The following is a 15,864-nucleotide window of genomic DNA, read 5'->3' on the forward strand; positions in this document are numbered from 1 at the left end:
TGGTGGAGACAAATGTTCCATTCCAAATGTGCTGCTTCCCCTGTTCCCGGCCGGGACTGCACAATTCCTGAACACCTTTATTTCTTACACATGAATGACTTTGTACCATATCTTACAATAAAATGCTAATTAATTTCATAACATATATCACAGTCTTTAAGGTCCATTCTGCTCCAAACCATTCCATGATTTTGTGAACGGTCCGGCTGGAGCTGTGAACTCTACAAAATGTATTTTTTACTGCTTCAGAGAACTACAAAATATCTGAGATGAATTTTTTCTTGTCTCACGCTGAGCACTCAGTTTTGTTTTCTGGATCAGCAGAATGAATAAGTTTATTTCCCAATGTGTTTTTCAGTGATGTACAGCATTGGAGTCTTCCACAGGCATTGCTACTCCCTTGCAAAATTTCAGCACGCTGAGTTCAGACGTGCACCTTTTGGCGCGTAATTCCAAGAAACCTCCCAAAACAACAATCAGAAAAAACCTGGATCTACTTCTCCACGCTCCGCTTTTAACACAAAAGCATGTTTTACCTTTTATTTTAATTTCATTTAAACCCCTTCAGAACGTGCACCATTGGAAGCCGCCGCCCCCGAACAGCCCCTCAGGCGCTCAGGCCGGGGGCGGGACTCGAACCCGCGGCCTTTGAGGTTCGGCTCCCGTCTCGCAGCGCCACGCCCCCGGCCCCGCCCCGCCGCCCCTGCGCGCGCGCCGCGGCGACCCCGCGTGCGGCTCTCGCCCCGCCCCCTTCCCCCCTTCTTCCGTCAGCGCGGCGCTTCCGGCGCGGTCGCTGTGACGCGGCGGCGGCGCCGGGGCGGTCCGGCGGGCGGGCGGGCGGTGGGAGATGGCGGAGTACCTGGCCTCCATCTTCGGCACCGAGAAGGACAAGTGAGTGGCCCCATTCCCCCGCTTCCCGCGCCGCTCCCGCGGCTGCGGTGTCCCCGGGAGGGAGGGGGGAAGCTCGAGGGGAGGCCGGAGGCCCGTAGCGCGTTGCGCGGGGACGCGGCCTGTTCCGATCGCGGCGGTCAGCCCTGCCTCCCTTCTCCCTGCCCCTCTTTCCCTGCGGGGGGACCCCCGGCCCGTTTCGCCCGTTTCTTTCACTCCCGCCTCGGGGGCGCCGCCCGGCACCACGTCCCCCGCCTTTCCCATCCCGCTGGAATGCGGCGGGAAGAGGGAAGCGAGAGGCGGCCGCGCTCCCCGTCCCCTTCCCTTCCCCCCCCCACCCCGCCATCTCCTCCGTCAGGCCCTTCCCCTCCCCCCCCCCCCTCCCGGGAGCGCGCGCGCCCGGCGGCGCGTGGGTCTGGCGCGTTCCCGCGCGCGCGCCCGGCGGCCCCGCCCACGCGCTTCCCCTCCCCCCCCCTCCTCTCCCGGGCCGGGGCCGTTCTCGGGCACTCCCTCCCCTCCTTCCTCCTCTTCTTCCTCTTCCTCCTCTCCCAGCCCTCCCTCCCCTCCCTCGGCCGCCATGAGGGTGTGCCCGCGCCTCGTGGCGCCCCGCCGCCCTCCCCCGTCCTCCCTCCGCCCTTCCCCCCGCGGCTGCGCCTTCCTGTCGGGGCCGCTGGGTGCCGGAGCTTCCCGCCGCCTCCTGCCAGAAAGCGCCTCCTCCTCCTCCTGTTCCCCTTTTGTTCGTGTCCCTGAGCCTCGCAGCAGCCCGAGAGCTCCCGCTCTGCTGCAAGGACAGCGACTGGTTATTTCTCCCCCCTCCCCAGGGTGCGGAGGATTTCCCCGACTGCTGCATCCTGATCCTACAGGCTTCTGCCTGCAGCCTTCCACGCGTCCGGGAACGCCTCTAGTTTCTCTGGTTGTTGGAAGCACACACACAAAACCCTCCTAACGAAAATTTGGTCACCATCGGCCCTGACCAAACCGGCGTGTTTTTCCACTCGTAAAAATGAAAAAGGGGCATCGATGTGCTGCTGGACTAAATTACTCTTGTCAGCCCCTGGCCGTGGGGCTTCTGCTCTGCACTGTAGTGCTGCCATTCCAGGAAAGCAGTGTCGGCAGCCTCTCTTTTGAGCTCTGTTACTGTAGCATCCTTTCACACAAAGGAGATACATAGGAATTTAATGCAACGCACTTTACAGAGGTTTAATCGGGCATGAAATTCCTGTGCAGCTCTTGTTTTCTGTTAAAGAAAGCAAACGGAACCTTCCAGAAGGTGCTGAAGTTGGAGGCACTATTGGAAATTTTGTAGTTAGGTATTTCTTTTTGTTTCAGGTTAGAGTTCAGAAAAGACAGTAAGTATTTTATAATGCTAAGTGTTTGTTTTCAAAAACATAATGAAGAGTGAGCATGTTGCAATTTTACAGTAGAATGCTTTGCTAGAGATCAGATGTGCTTTAGTACTTTAATAATTCTCCCCTCCATGAATTGATGTTGATTACACAGGATTGTGAAAAAGAATTGGTGTTAATTATGGGAATAATAATTTTTCTTCCAGGAGAATTCTAATATTTCACTTAACCCATATATAGCCCATAATAGTTTTCTTGCCCTTCAGAATTTTGCATTTCCCTGTCAAGGTAACTAAATTCCTTGTGGTTTTCTTTCATCATTCTGTGTGAATTACACCTTTTTGTGGGAGTTTTTTGTAGCATTTCTAAACCCAGATCATTATCAAGGTGTCATGAGTTGGATCATTCAAGAAAAACTTGTGGTTTAAAGCAGAAAGCAGCTTTCTCTTAAAATCAGTAATTATATTCATGGAAATGGCTTAACTAAATGAATTTATTTTGCTTATGTGTATTCTTTCTGTAACATGATTTTCTCTTCCCTGAGTTATTTCGGGTACTGTGTTGGTAGCAGCCTGAGTTACCCTTCAAGTATAACTTATACAGGTGGTTTATAAAACATGAGAGAGGTACAACTGTGTGAGTTTCAGGTTTTATTGCCTGCACCCCGGGCTGCATCACCTCAGCCACAGAGCTCCCAGTGTAAATTTTCAGGCGGTTTTCCACCTTATTTTCCATCCCATCACCCACTGAAACTGATGTAAAGACAAGACTGAAGAAGCAGAAGAGTAAAACAGAGATCACTTCTGTGTGGTGGATCATGAAACCACTTTGGGGGAAACTGGTCAGACACTGGCTGTAAATTAGGGCTAAAAGGAATGAATGTGGACAGGTTGGTTGGAATGCTTTCCTGTACAGTTTTGATGTGGAGCTTTTTTTCTGTGTTACTTCTCCACATCAAGATAAAGACATTTAGGGCATATGTTTTTTTTTTTTTTTAAATTTTTATTTTTGCCTTTTTTTTTTTTTCTTTTTGCAAATAAGTGTTTTCTGTGCCAGTGTGTAACTACCTCATTCATTTTTTCTTGCAGGGTCAACTGCTCATTTTATTTCAAAATTGGAGCTTGTCGCCATGGAGACAGATGTTCTCGGTTGCACAACAAACCAACATTTAGCCAGGTTTGTTTCCCTTTTTTTCCTCTTTTTTTTCTTGTGGAAGTATATTTTGGCTTCTTTAAAACATAGATTCTCAGATACAAGTGAATAATTGCCAAACTCCAGATTAATTAGTTCAGTTTTAGCCCCAGTTTATCTGGGTCTTTGCTTTTTTGGGGGTATTCCATTGACTTCTCCCAGCATTTCTAATTATCTCCTGTCACCCTTAATGGCTGCAGGAAGTGATGCTGTTGTAAGCTTGCCTGTAGTAGAGACCAACCAGTGCTAACTTTCAGGTGAGTGTGCCTTCTCAGTGGTGTTCAGGCACTTAAACCATCCCAGGGTTTTTAAATCACAGACTGGCAGCACGTCCCGCCTGTCCCAAAGGTGGGAACTTCAATCTTTTATGCAGATGAGAGAAGAAAACTAATTCATGAATAAAACTCATTCATCCCTCATTACATTTGCTCTCTGACCCAGGCTCTTAAGTTTTCAGTGTGACTTGCATATTTCCTTTGGAAAAAAAAATGGTTTATTGAAAACATCTTGCCTGGTTGCTGAGGGTGAATTGTCATTTGGCATGACAGATTATTTAGTCTTGAGCTCAGTGAACATTGTTAAGAGACATGATGTGTGGCTGCATGTCTGCCAGAAATAAAAATCAATTTGAAAAGGTGCAGGGAGTGACAGGGCTTTCATTCTTGTTATTATGAGCTGTACAATATTCACAAATTACATTCCTGGAGAAATGTATGTTTCCCCTCTTTCTGTCAATGCTGATTGTCAAGGTACACAGATGAATTTCTTTGGGCATTTTGTGCATGAGCAGTAGTGCCTTTGGGAGTTACTGCATTTTTAACTACAGAGAAAAAGTTCACATAACAGCAGAGTCTCCTGCAAGTTCATTTAATCTGCTTAGGAGCAGAGTTGAGAAACGTGGGCTGATGTTGATTTGGGGGAGAAATTAGGGAGGGGAGCACTATCCCTGTGACAGGTTCAGAGCTATGATCATCAAGTTAAACTGAGTGGGCAGGGGGACTTTTAGGGGAGAATATCAGGGTTACTGGTGGATAGGGACTTCTGGTACTTAAACAACAAAACACTTTTTTGCTTCTGGGATTTTAAATTTTTTTGTGTAGATACTGTATTTCAAAAGATTATTGTCCATTTTCAAAATTATCCCATGTTCCTGACCTACATGGAGCACAAGTGGATGTGCACTTGGTTATTTAAAGACCTAAATTGAGGTCGTTTGCTACAAAAAAATATTTCAAAAAATATTCTAAAGTAGTGTCTTTTAAGTTTAAAAAAACCCTGAAAACCTAACCCAAAAAATTCCACAAGGTTTACTTCTTTATTTGACTGGTAAAAAGTTTGTGTGCAACTATAGCTTTCTGTCAGAGCAGCCTTTAGCTTTGCTTTAGGCTCTGCTTAGCAATTTTAGCTGAAGTGGGTTAGCAGGACACGTCCCATTCAGCCAGGGAGGTCTGGTACTGCACAGCCTCGTGTGCTGTGACGTCTCCCAGGTCCCTGGCAGTGTGTGGGGTCTGCAGAAATCTTACATTTGTGTGCAGGTTGACAATCAGCTGTGATAGAAAATACAACAGGGATCTTGCTAACAGGAAAGTTACCAGCACAGTGTTTTAACCTTGTGCAGCTACTTTACAGAAGAGAGCTGTGTTAGGAAAGGTCACACAATCCAGGGTGATCGAATTACCCCCAGTCAGCAGAAACACCATAACGAGATGCCTGTTTCTGGCACTCTCCAGTTGTAGGCTAAAGCATAGGTAGTTTAAACCTGGGCCATGGAAGCACAAAGCTTTGGTTGGTATGGCTGGACCCACAATAAAACAAGTGTGTGATTGTAAATGTGATGTTACAGTTGTATGGTTTTTTACATGTTAAATGAGTAGTGAATGTAGGTGTGACATTGCTGGTCCTGTGACTTCTGTAAGCTCTGAATTCTTACTGTGACTAATAATAATAATGTCTAAGCTAAAGTTACTTGGGGATTGCCATTCATACTGACTAACATTGAACTTGTATTTTAAGAGTAATCAAATCTCAGTTTTTGAGCTGCTTACAGTGATATGGACGTTTGGAATTTTTTTGTAATATTAGTTTACTAACTTAAACATGGTTTGTTTTTTCAGACAACTTGATTTTAAGAAGAACGGTACAAATGTAAGGTTTCAAGTCTGCCTGGGCTAATTCTTCAAGTAAAAAGCAGAAGGGCTAAAAGGATATTGTCCTTATTTGAAGGATCGGAAACATGTGAACCTATGATGCTATTATATTATTTAAACAGAAATTCCACCAAGAAAACCCTGATGCACAAAACAAGATGTAGCAGTTGCCTAAAGGCCTTATGGTCTGGTGTAGCATTTTGGACACTGTGGCATTATGTATTACGTGGCTGTGCACATAACACTTATTTTTTTTCCCCCCACTAGACTTGCAGTAGTGAATCTGGTCTCGAAAGTTTAGGCATCTCCTGAATACCTCGTGTGACATTTTAGGTTACTGGGCCTCACACCTCCCATTTTGAGGATAGCTGTTGAGACAAATGCAGCTCTTTCTTGGTGGTTAATTAAAACTGTTTTCATAATATGATGGTCTGTATGCAATTTCGGAAGATACTCTGCAAATACAAAAGGAAGTCTTAAAGGATAAAATATTACTTTTAGCTGTTTGCAAACAAGTTGTCTCTTTGCAATTGTCTATTATATGCACAGCAGCCAGTAGAATTCCCCTTTTTATTTTTTTTCCCCGCAGACCATCTTGATTCAAAACATCTATCGTAACCCCCAAAACAGTGCACAGACGGCTGACGGCTCACACTGTAAGTCCCACAGTTGGAGAAATTTTTTTAAAGAATGGTGTTAAAGAGCCCACTCCTAATTATGAGAAAATAATGTTGGCTTCTGAGCTGCTGACATAAAGCTGTTGCAAACAGGACAAGTGACGGAACTCTTCTTGCGCACAGATCAAGGGTTTGTGGAACGTGTGCAGTTTCTGAATGCAGAGTGGACTGCACAAATTGGACTTGATGCAGATTCCCTTTTGTGTTGTGAAGTGGAACTTTATTACTTAGTAACACTGCATTCTTTCGAAAGGGTTAAACTGCAGGCATTTCTCAAATTCTTGATCTAACACCACCCCCCAAAAAAAAAAAAATAGGTACATACGTGATGTACGGTAAGTCCTAAAACTGGGTTTTGTTTCATCTTTTTTAGGAAAATGGAGATTTCATGTTATGCTCCAATTATTGTATTACTTCCTTTCCTGGGATTTTGCTGCTAAGAAGCCATTCACTAATACCAAATTCAAATTATTATGTTTGTAATGTGACTGCTGTGTTTGGATACCACCTATTTTCAGAGGTGTCTGAAATTGTGCAAAGCCGCTCTATAGTCATATAGATTAATGGAGTGAAATTAAGAATACAATAATGGAGTATCATGAGATCTCTGTTATTTTACAGTGTTAGGTTGATATAGAAAGGTCACTAGCTAAGTGCAAGTTCTCCTGCTTGGGAGAGAATAACCACCTCTCTTTCAGCACAGACTCGGCTAAAGCGACCCTAAAGGAAACCAGTTTCTTGTTAAAATTATTTTCCATAATATAAAGTTGTTGCGTTTTGTATTTCAGACCATTGCCCTCTTGAACATTTACCGTAACCCTCAAAACTCTTCCCAGTCTGCTGACGGTTTGCGCTGTAAGTTCATACAAGTTCCTTCACTGGTTCCCTGGGCTTGATTGTCAGAGCTCAGTGTCGACTTAAGCTGGTCTGCCATTTTAGTTTAACAGATCAAACTGACCACGTTTCGTTACATGTGTTCAAAACAAACACAAAAAAAAACCACCCCAAAACAAAACTTTTTTTGTCCCACTACCTTCCTCCCTACTCCCAAAACTATGAGGGGAATCTGAAAACCAACTATTAAATCAAAAAAAGTTGAAATTGTACTTCCCCTGTGAAGCAGTGTTGATTGCACTGCTTTCTTCCTGTCACCTCTCTCCCTGCCAGTTGCCTGCATCCTAGGAATGGTTTTCTGTATGTTTTTGTGCTATCCATTAGGTTCCACTGTCGAAAAGAGCAGGACAGTGACACATTGACTTCATCCAGAACAAGTGTCCTGCTCTGTAAATTAAGAGAACTTGAAGTTAAGAGAACTTTAACTGAAACTTTTCAGACTGCATGCATAAATTTGTCCTAGGTTAATGCAGCTTCCATTTAGGGAGTGCACTTTGGAAGAACACACCATGACTGACTAACCCCTTCTAGCAGCTGTCCTTTCTGGATGGGTGCATGCTTAAAATTCTTTCCATGCTTTAAAAATTCAAATTCCAATGCCATTTGGTGTATTTACCTAAGACAAGTATTTTTTTTAAAGTGCTTTTGAGGAGGGGAAGGCATTTGGGTATGGTCATGGAGTAATTTAATGACTCCTCCTGAGATACAAATGGGCATAAGCAAACACACCTCCTGTGAGACTGGCAGCAGTTAATGCCCAGGATTGTTGATCGGCGATTAACTGATTTATCATTGTAATTGAAGCATCAATATTAGAATAAGATTTAAAAAAAAAATTGAACCAAAAAAGGGTCGGTGTTCTTTTCTAACTAATATTCTTGTTGAAGTGAGTATTGACTGTGTGGTAATAAAGCTTTGTTTGGCTATCCTTTTTTTTTTTTTCCTTTTTTTTTTTTTCCTGTTAGTTTATAGACTAGTTCAGATTAGTTACCAGCATTTGATTAGAGGTGCTTTGTGAGTCAGCCACTAACTTGAAAGTCAAGGCTGTCTCTCTTGCTTCTAAAAGGAATAATGGCTCGATTATGTAATTTGTGTTTTGTCACACAATCAAGCTGGACATGTAAATGAGCTGTGTCATCTTGTCTAGATGCTTGACCAGTTGCATTGGTGTGTAGGTTCTCTCCTTGCACATGCTTAGTAGTTACCACTGTTTCAGTAGACCAAAACATTGCCAGTTGGGTGTTTCTACTCTCTCCCTGAACTCTCAATGAGCTGGTAACTAATTTGCACAGAGTTACAGCAGTTTGGTCTGTGGAGCTGTTTAGATTTACAGCTGCGAGAGTCCTGCACAGATCCTCCAGTGTTGTAAATGCTGGTATCCAACTCTAGTTTGTTGTGACAAGCGAGTAGCTGTGTGCCAGAGCCTGACTGTACCTCCTGGGGTAGAGCTGGAGCTCTGCAAGCAGTAGGTTTGCTGAAACTCCTGGCTCCTTGGTTTTGGGTATTTCTCCCTACTTAAGTATTTGCATGTATTTTAAATGGATAACTTGGGTAGCTATTTTAATGCCTTGTCGTTGTTGCTTAACTGTCTTCCTTTCTATTGCCGTCGTAGAGGATTAACCTTAGTTTGGAACAGCAATAGTTTCCTGAGTATTTTAATTAGTAGTTGGGCTTCTCATGGTTCAGATACCAGTAGCCCTGGAATATGGATGTTTGTAAAGCCTGTGCATTTGTATGCACTTTGGAAGGTCATTGAAGTAGTCATTAACTAACTGTTGCCTGTGATCTCCTAATTTTACAAAAAAAAAAAAAAAGGTTTTAGTACTTGTCCAACTGGTAAAAAAAATAGTTATTCCCACTGAGGCTCACAGAGCCCCTGTCTGATACCTTTAAAAACAACAAAAAAATCCTTAGGTGTTAGTAAGCTGTTATCAGTGGTGTTGGCAGAACCTTGGGAATATAGTTAAGTGTTAAACTGCCTAGAATTAATGGTTTAATGTTTGATATTCCTTAATTTGCTGTAACCATAGGGGAGAAGAAATTTCTTCAAAGCAAACACATCTCTAATGCAGAAACATTGTTAGCCTAAACTATAAACCAAATGCCCCATTGCCTCTTATGGAGGTGGGCTGGGTGGAAGAACAGGAATTACAGTTCCAGAGAGTGTGGCTGATTAATATTTGAGCCTTTGAAGAAAAACATAAAGTTTGTCCAAGTGGGTAATACTAGCCAAAATTTTTTTCATAGCAGCCTGAAAATGAGTAAACTCAGCTTTATTGGCTCAGTTTCTTGTCTTTCACATTCTGTGAAGCAAACCAGTCTGGTTTGTAATTTTAAACACTCGCATATTTTTCTTGCATAAAATGCAGGGTTTGTTGTAAAACTGCTCCGCTTGATCCTAATAAACCACTTAACTGCTGAAGAGCTAATCTAATGGCTTTAATGTATACAGCTTGTTTAAAGTGCTGTATGCTGGAAGAAATAAATGAAATTCAGTTTTATACTTTTAATGCTTTGAAAAAGACGCCACACTTACGTTGGGTTTTGTAGCAGCAGGCAAGCAGCACTCGTTTTTGAAGTCCAGCTTGTAGCATGAAAATAATCATAACTTGAATATAAGGCTGGCTTGTCTTGCACTGAAAGATGTTCTGCAGGACTATAGAAAAATGAAGTGATAGTCAAACTCCAGCTAGAAAATGGCTCTCTGTTGCAGAGCATTGAGGCCACTGAAAAAACTGTGTCATTTCAGTAATTATTTTCAGCAAATTAAAAAAAAAATTGGCCTATTTTGCATTGTGAGCTCTCAAATTCTAGTGCATATGCTGGAGAAGTGGACATAAATTTCTGCCTTTAGGAAGAGTAACACTAAATTGCAATAATATTTTAAAGTATGGAATTGTAACCAAGCACTTGCCTTCTGTTTAGGTAAAACTGTTGGTAGTTAGAGAGTGGGACTGTACATTAAATTTTAAGTGATACTTCAGAGTAATTCTTTTCCCCCTTTAAATTTGTGGCATACAAGTTTGGCTCTGATTAAAACTTGCTTTGATTTGATCATATCAATGTAATGTTTTTGACAGATAACTTTGGGGACTCAAAGCTCTTCATACATCCTTATTTTGCAATATTCCTGTTAGTTAGCTCCATGCTATGTGGTGTCTCTTATGCTCCAGACGGCCTCTCTAGATTGTTTTGTAGTTTGATCAAAATCTCCTCTTGCTCATTGGCAGGCTCTAATCGATCTGACTCTTTGACTTTTGCAGGTGCTGTGAGCGATGTTGAGATGCAGGAACATTATGATGAGTTCTTTGAGGTATGTAAAGGTGCATTGCAGTGTCACTGGATTTGTCACCACCAATAACTTTAATGGATGTAGTGGATAGCACAGTTCAGTGGATTCAGGAAAAGCAACTTATTTCCTCAGGTGTTCACATAAAGCATAAAGCTTTGTATTAAATATTTCTGGTGTAACCATTGGTTAGTTTGGCTTTAATTTCTCTGCTTGAAATAGGCTGGTTTTAACATCAGCAGCTTAAGTGATGTAGCATTTTGATTGTGTAATCTCTTTTTTTTTTTATTAAATGTAAAGTACTCTTAATTATTTGTTTAGAAGCAAAGTACCTGAAGCTAGCATCAAGGTTTCTGTGTTGTGTTTTCAGTGTATCCTGTGTATGCTGTGCATGCTTCCTTGTAGGTTTTTATTGTATCTTGGTAGTGCTGTGCTTACAGATGGCCAAGCAAGTACTAATTTTAAACCCAAAAATGTAAAAAAAAAAAAATCAAGCGATCTTGCTTTTTTCCAAGGAAGGTCTTTTTTATACTAAAAGAGTTAGATGCAATATTTCTGTAGTTAAAAATAATATGCTGCTAACTTCTGTTTGGGTTGCTTTGTGCTTAGGAGGTCTTCACAGAAATGGAGGAGAAATACGGCGAGGTTGAGGAGATGAACGTTTGTGACAACCTTGGAGATCATCTAGTTGGAAATGTATATGTAAAGGTAGGATGAAGAGATGCTCATCTAATCAGGAGGGGTGGTATTTATTGATTTAGAACTTTAAAGCTACTGTGTGATTGTAGATTTTCTTTTGCAAGGGAAGCTCTTTGATATATAAGCTATACTGTAACTTTACAGTTTAAAGTAGAGTAAAAATGATAAAGGAATCCAAAAGAAACTTTAAAGGATTTTGAGAAACTTTCTTGAGAGTTAAAAATCTATGTAATTTTCAGAAACATTAACACTTTCAATTTCTTTAATACAAACAGTCACCACCTGCTGGACTGTTCAGTGTGGCAGGATTTATTTGAGATATGTCTTAGCATCATGCTGCCCTTCAATGCACATCAGTATGAGAGATGTTTATATGACACAGGGGCATTCATTTTCTAACTTCCCAGTTAAACACAGTGTCAGTGACCAAGTTAGATTTGGCAGTATCTGCGTGGATCAAGGTGCAAACTGGAGCACTTAGGTTTAGCTTTTAGAAGTCATTGGTATCTCTTGAATAGCTAGTGCAAAGTTGTCACCTGCAGAAATTTTGCTGTGTTTACAGTGTGGGGAGATGTGAGAGAGTTCCTGTGAATATTTTGGCTGTAGATTCCCTCAGCTGAAAAGTATTTTCAGGCCTGAAATTCTTGACGGTGTAGGTCACAATCAGAAAAAAAAAAGTTGTTTTAAAGTAATTAGCTGTGAAAAGGGATTTTAGATTAAAGTTTTACATTCATTGTAAAACAGGATCTGAATTCTGTAAATGCTCATTTAAATGAATGCAGGCTCCAATTTTTATATAAATTTCTCTCAAATGTTTGGAAAAAATGCATTACTGTTGATGCTCCAGAAAGTGTTTATAAGCATTCCCTTGGTTTAAAGATGTATTAAGAAAACAGAGTGTCTTCTATTGACTGTCTTTCTCACTTAAAAGACCAAACAGAACATAATGAAGAGGAAAATCAATGTTTTGATTGCCCTTGAGTCCCAGCTAATGAAAAGCTGCCGTATTCACCCTTGATTTGATGGACCGTCCAAGAAACCTGAAATAGCTTCTAGTTTCATTACTACCCTTGATCCTCAGAAATCACACAGCTGATTTGACAGGAGTCTTTCATCTACCCCATCTCTTCCCTGTACTGTAAGGAAAACGTTGGTTTTACTTTCAGTTCCGCCGTGAAGAGGATGCAGAGAAGGCCGTGATCGACCTGAACAATCGCTGGTTCAATGGGCAGCCCATCCATGCCGAGCTCTCCCCCGTGACTGACTTCAGAGAGGCCTGCTGCCGTCAGTACGAGATGGGGTAAGGCAAGGGCTCCTCCCTCCTGCCTTGGCGGCCTGGCGGGGGTTTGCACAGCAGGGAGGCTGCTTTTGGGGGTAGATTTTACATGTAGCTGAGTGCAGGGAGAAAACCACCTCAGGTACCTGCAGTGAACCTCTTGTTGCCTTTTGCCATATTTTGGGGATTTTCTCCTCGAAGTGAGGTGGTGTCAGTAAATGATGTTTGTAGTTTACTGCGGTTAATATTAGAGGTGTTAGAGGTCTTAGCAGATAGTGCAGAGCTGGGAATTCTAACTGTGCCTCTTGAATTCTGTTTCAGAGAGTGTACACGAGGAGGGTTCTGCAACTTCATGCATTTGAAGCCCATTTCTCGGGAGTTGAGGCGCGAGTTGTATGGGCGGCGTCGTAAAAAGTAAGTTTGTTTTTAAACACTACTAAAGCAAGTAATTTAAGGGTCAGTTGCTGAAAAATCTGAAGGCAAATCTTTAAACTTGAGCCAAGTCCTCTTGTTTTTTCTGATACATGTCTGGCATATGCCAAAGGGTATCAAGTCAAGCTGACAAGTGGCCAGTTTAGAACAAAGGAGTAGGACTCTAAAAATACGGTGCTTCTTGTTCTGCAATGCCGTGGATTCTGAAGGCTGGTGTGGAAGGCAGGGTTCAAGGAGAAGATTCACTGAGCTACTGAGTACATTTAAATCCTGTTCAGATCTCCAAACTGTGAAGTATACAGATGGATATTATTTGGGAGAAGTTGCTTTATGCTGCTTCTGTTTTATTCTCTTCTAAATGTCTTTGCTCATGGCCTTTCTTAGATGCAGGCTGCCTGGCCAATGGGGCATTTTTGCAGCACCAGATTGGCAGCTTTCAGCATAATGTGCAGTCAAGCATATCTGTAGATTATACTCAGGAGCCAACTTTATTTGCATTCAGCTGTTAATGGTGGAATGTTGTAGCCTGTTTTCATTTCTTACTGTTTTTACCAGCCAGTCACTGTATGGGGCTCCCTTTTAGCTTCACAGTGTGTCCTTTCTTGATAGGAATTCCCAGTAGGAGGAGAAGTAATTTTGCTTAATAGTGTAAAAAAAAAAAAAATATATATATATATATATATAAATACATTTTATTATATATTAAATTATTCATTTAGTGAGGTACCTTGCAGAAAGGCTTTTGACACTGCTGTTCCTATGATGGTTCATTTAGAACTGGATTCAGTCTGCTTGCATTTAAGACCTTGCTGTTTGGGATAGGCATATAAAAATTTTGATCTTGCTTTTATATATAGTATGATTTTTGTAGATTTCTGTCAATTACAGAAGGAGCCTGGGACTGTGAATGTGTTTTTCCTATAAACATTTCTAATTGGCAATGCTTCAGAATCTGAGAATGAATTTAACTTTGAAAAACAGATTGTGTTGCTTAGCCGTATGTATTTGTGGCTAAGTAAATTTTTTCAGATACTTGAATGCTTTATGAAAAAGACCAAGTATGTTTTTTATATTAACCTTTTGGTCACTGTTACAAATCTGGAACTCTCAGATTCAGTAAAGCTGATTGATAGTAGCTGTGATAGTGGTATGTTCTGGGTGGTTTTAGCTCCCTTCCTGAATTTATCAACCTAAGAGGCAGGGAAGATGCTTTGCCAGTGCTGATGTCCTGGGGGGCTGGAAATCATGTAGAGGGAACAACAACAGAGAATTGGATTGTAATTGCTAATTAATGCAATTGATTTAATATGAGTGGACTTAGAAGCTGCTGTAATCTTTTTGATGTGTGTTGCTAAGAGCTGTTCCTGCCTGCCAAAGCAGGTGTCCCCTTCTCCTGCTTTAAATAACGGCAGTGTAGCCATGCCTTTCCTTAGGGTTTGCATATCCATTGGCACAGGTGACTGCAGGGAGCAGCCAACTCTTATACCTGGTTGTGCTGACTCCCAGTATGAAATTTAAACAGTTTATAAATACATGTAAATACATTTAAGTGCCAATTAACCAGTTCTTCTAATGACACGCTGCCTTTCTTCTCCCTCATCACTCCCATTCTCAATTATGTGTTCTGTGTGGTACTGCAAGTAAATTGCTGCCTAGGATGAAACAATAAAATGTCCAGACTTTCTCTGAAGGCATAGATCTCCTGCTTTACATAACAGCAGTGTAGCCGTGCCTTTCCTTAGGGTTTGCACATCCATTGGAACAGGTGACTGCAGGGAAGAGCCAGCTCTTGTACCTGTTTGCTCAAATTTCATATGGGGAGTCAGCACAGTTTGTAAATACATTTAAGTGCCAATTAACCAACCCTTCTAATTACAAACTGCCTTTCTTCTCCCTCATCCCTCCCATTCTCAATTACGCGTTCTGCTGTGTGGTAGAACTTTTACTTTACTGCAAGTGGTAGAAATTTACTTTACTGCCAGTAAATTTCTGCCCGGGGATGAACCAATAAGATGTCCAACGTTTGTTTTCAGGCATAGATCCCCAGGTCGCTTTTCCCTCCTCCCTCCCATTCTCAATTACGCATTCTGCTGTGTGATACTGCAAGTAAATTTCTGCCTGGGGATGAGCCAGTAAGATGTCCAACGTTTGTTTTCAGGCATAGATCCAGGTCGAGGTCCCGCGAGCGCCGGTCTAGATCCAGAGACCGTGGCCGTGGCGGAGGAGGAGGCGGCGGCCGCGAGCGCGACAGGAGGCGGTCACGGGACCGCGAACGGTCCGGTCGATTCTGAGCCATGCCATTTTTACTGTATGTCTGCTAGAAAGTGTTGTAGTTTGACCAAACAAGTTCATAATGACAATTTTTTTTAAAAAAGATGGGCTTCTGAATAAAAAATTTGTAGTGATACAGTATTCTTTGTGTAACTTGTTTCTTGTGGGGGGGGAAGTCTTTTTAACTGTCATTCCTCTATCTTGACAAATAGACGTGGGTTAAGTCTGCCTGAGGGAAAGGTGGTAAATGTATTGGAGGAGCGCCAGTTTTGGTTTGGGGTTTTTTTTTTAAAAGTTTTATTTTATTCGGGTATAATTTGAACTGTTGATGAAAAATGTGTGTGTATATAATATAAAATATTATATACATAGTAAAAATAATATACTGCTTAAGAAACAGTTACATAAGTTTCCCTTTTCTGCTATGCTGTCTGCTTATTTAGGTTAGTTTAGGCACATTTAAGAGGAAGGCTGTGCGAAATGCATTTATTTACTGAGTAGAAACGCTTAGTTACAAAAATGTATGTTTGTTTGTTACCAGAAGTCTGTGCTCTGTCTATCAATGTGACTGTGGCATTTACAATAAATCCAATTTCTTGGTGTAAAATTGAAGGCCTATTTTCTAAGCACTCCGGAGTAGTGTTGAGTTGCTACTCCTGGCTGCCTATTTTCTAAGCACTCTGGCATAGCTGAGTGGCTGCTCCTGGCTGTGCCAGAGTTCGTAGTTCAGCTTTTTATAATTCTTGACTAAATT

At 41.8% G+C, this 15,864-nt stretch overlaps 1 protein-coding gene across 7 annotated transcripts; it reads left to right on the forward strand.

Moving 5' to 3' along the window:
- Window positions 1-752: 752 nt before the first annotated feature.
- Window positions 753-15,251, forward strand: U2AF1 (U2 small nuclear RNA auxiliary factor 1). 7 transcript variants are annotated; one of them, XM_066314133.1, is made up of 8 exons: window positions 753-891; window positions 3,323-3,410; window positions 6,162-6,228; window positions 10,407-10,456; window positions 11,042-11,140; window positions 12,298-12,431; window positions 12,729-12,821; window positions 14,998-15,251. In XM_066314133.1, exons 1-8 carry the CDS (start codon window positions 848-850, stop codon window positions 15,128-15,130), a joined length of 708 nt encoding a protein of 235 aa, XP_066170230.1. In that variant the 5' UTR covers window positions 753-847; the 3' UTR covers window positions 15,131-15,251. The 7 variants fall into 7 exon arrangements, with proteins under 7 accessions (XP_066170230.1, XP_066170229.1, XP_066170236.1 ...); XM_066314132.1 differs by lacking the exon at window positions 6,162-6,228 and adding an exon at window positions 7,038-7,104 and having other exon boundaries at window positions 754-891; XM_066314135.1 differs by lacking the exon at window positions 753-891 and adding an exon at window positions 2,252-3,123.
- The last annotated feature ends 613 nt before the right edge of the window (window positions 15,252-15,864 follow it).

Source organism: Sylvia atricapilla, chromosome 2 (assembly GCF_009819655.1).
Source record: "Sylvia atricapilla isolate bSylAtr1 chromosome 2, bSylAtr1.pri, whole genome shotgun sequence".
NCBI classification, from domain to species: Eukaryota; Metazoa; Chordata; class Aves; order Passeriformes; family Sylviidae; genus Sylvia; species Sylvia atricapilla.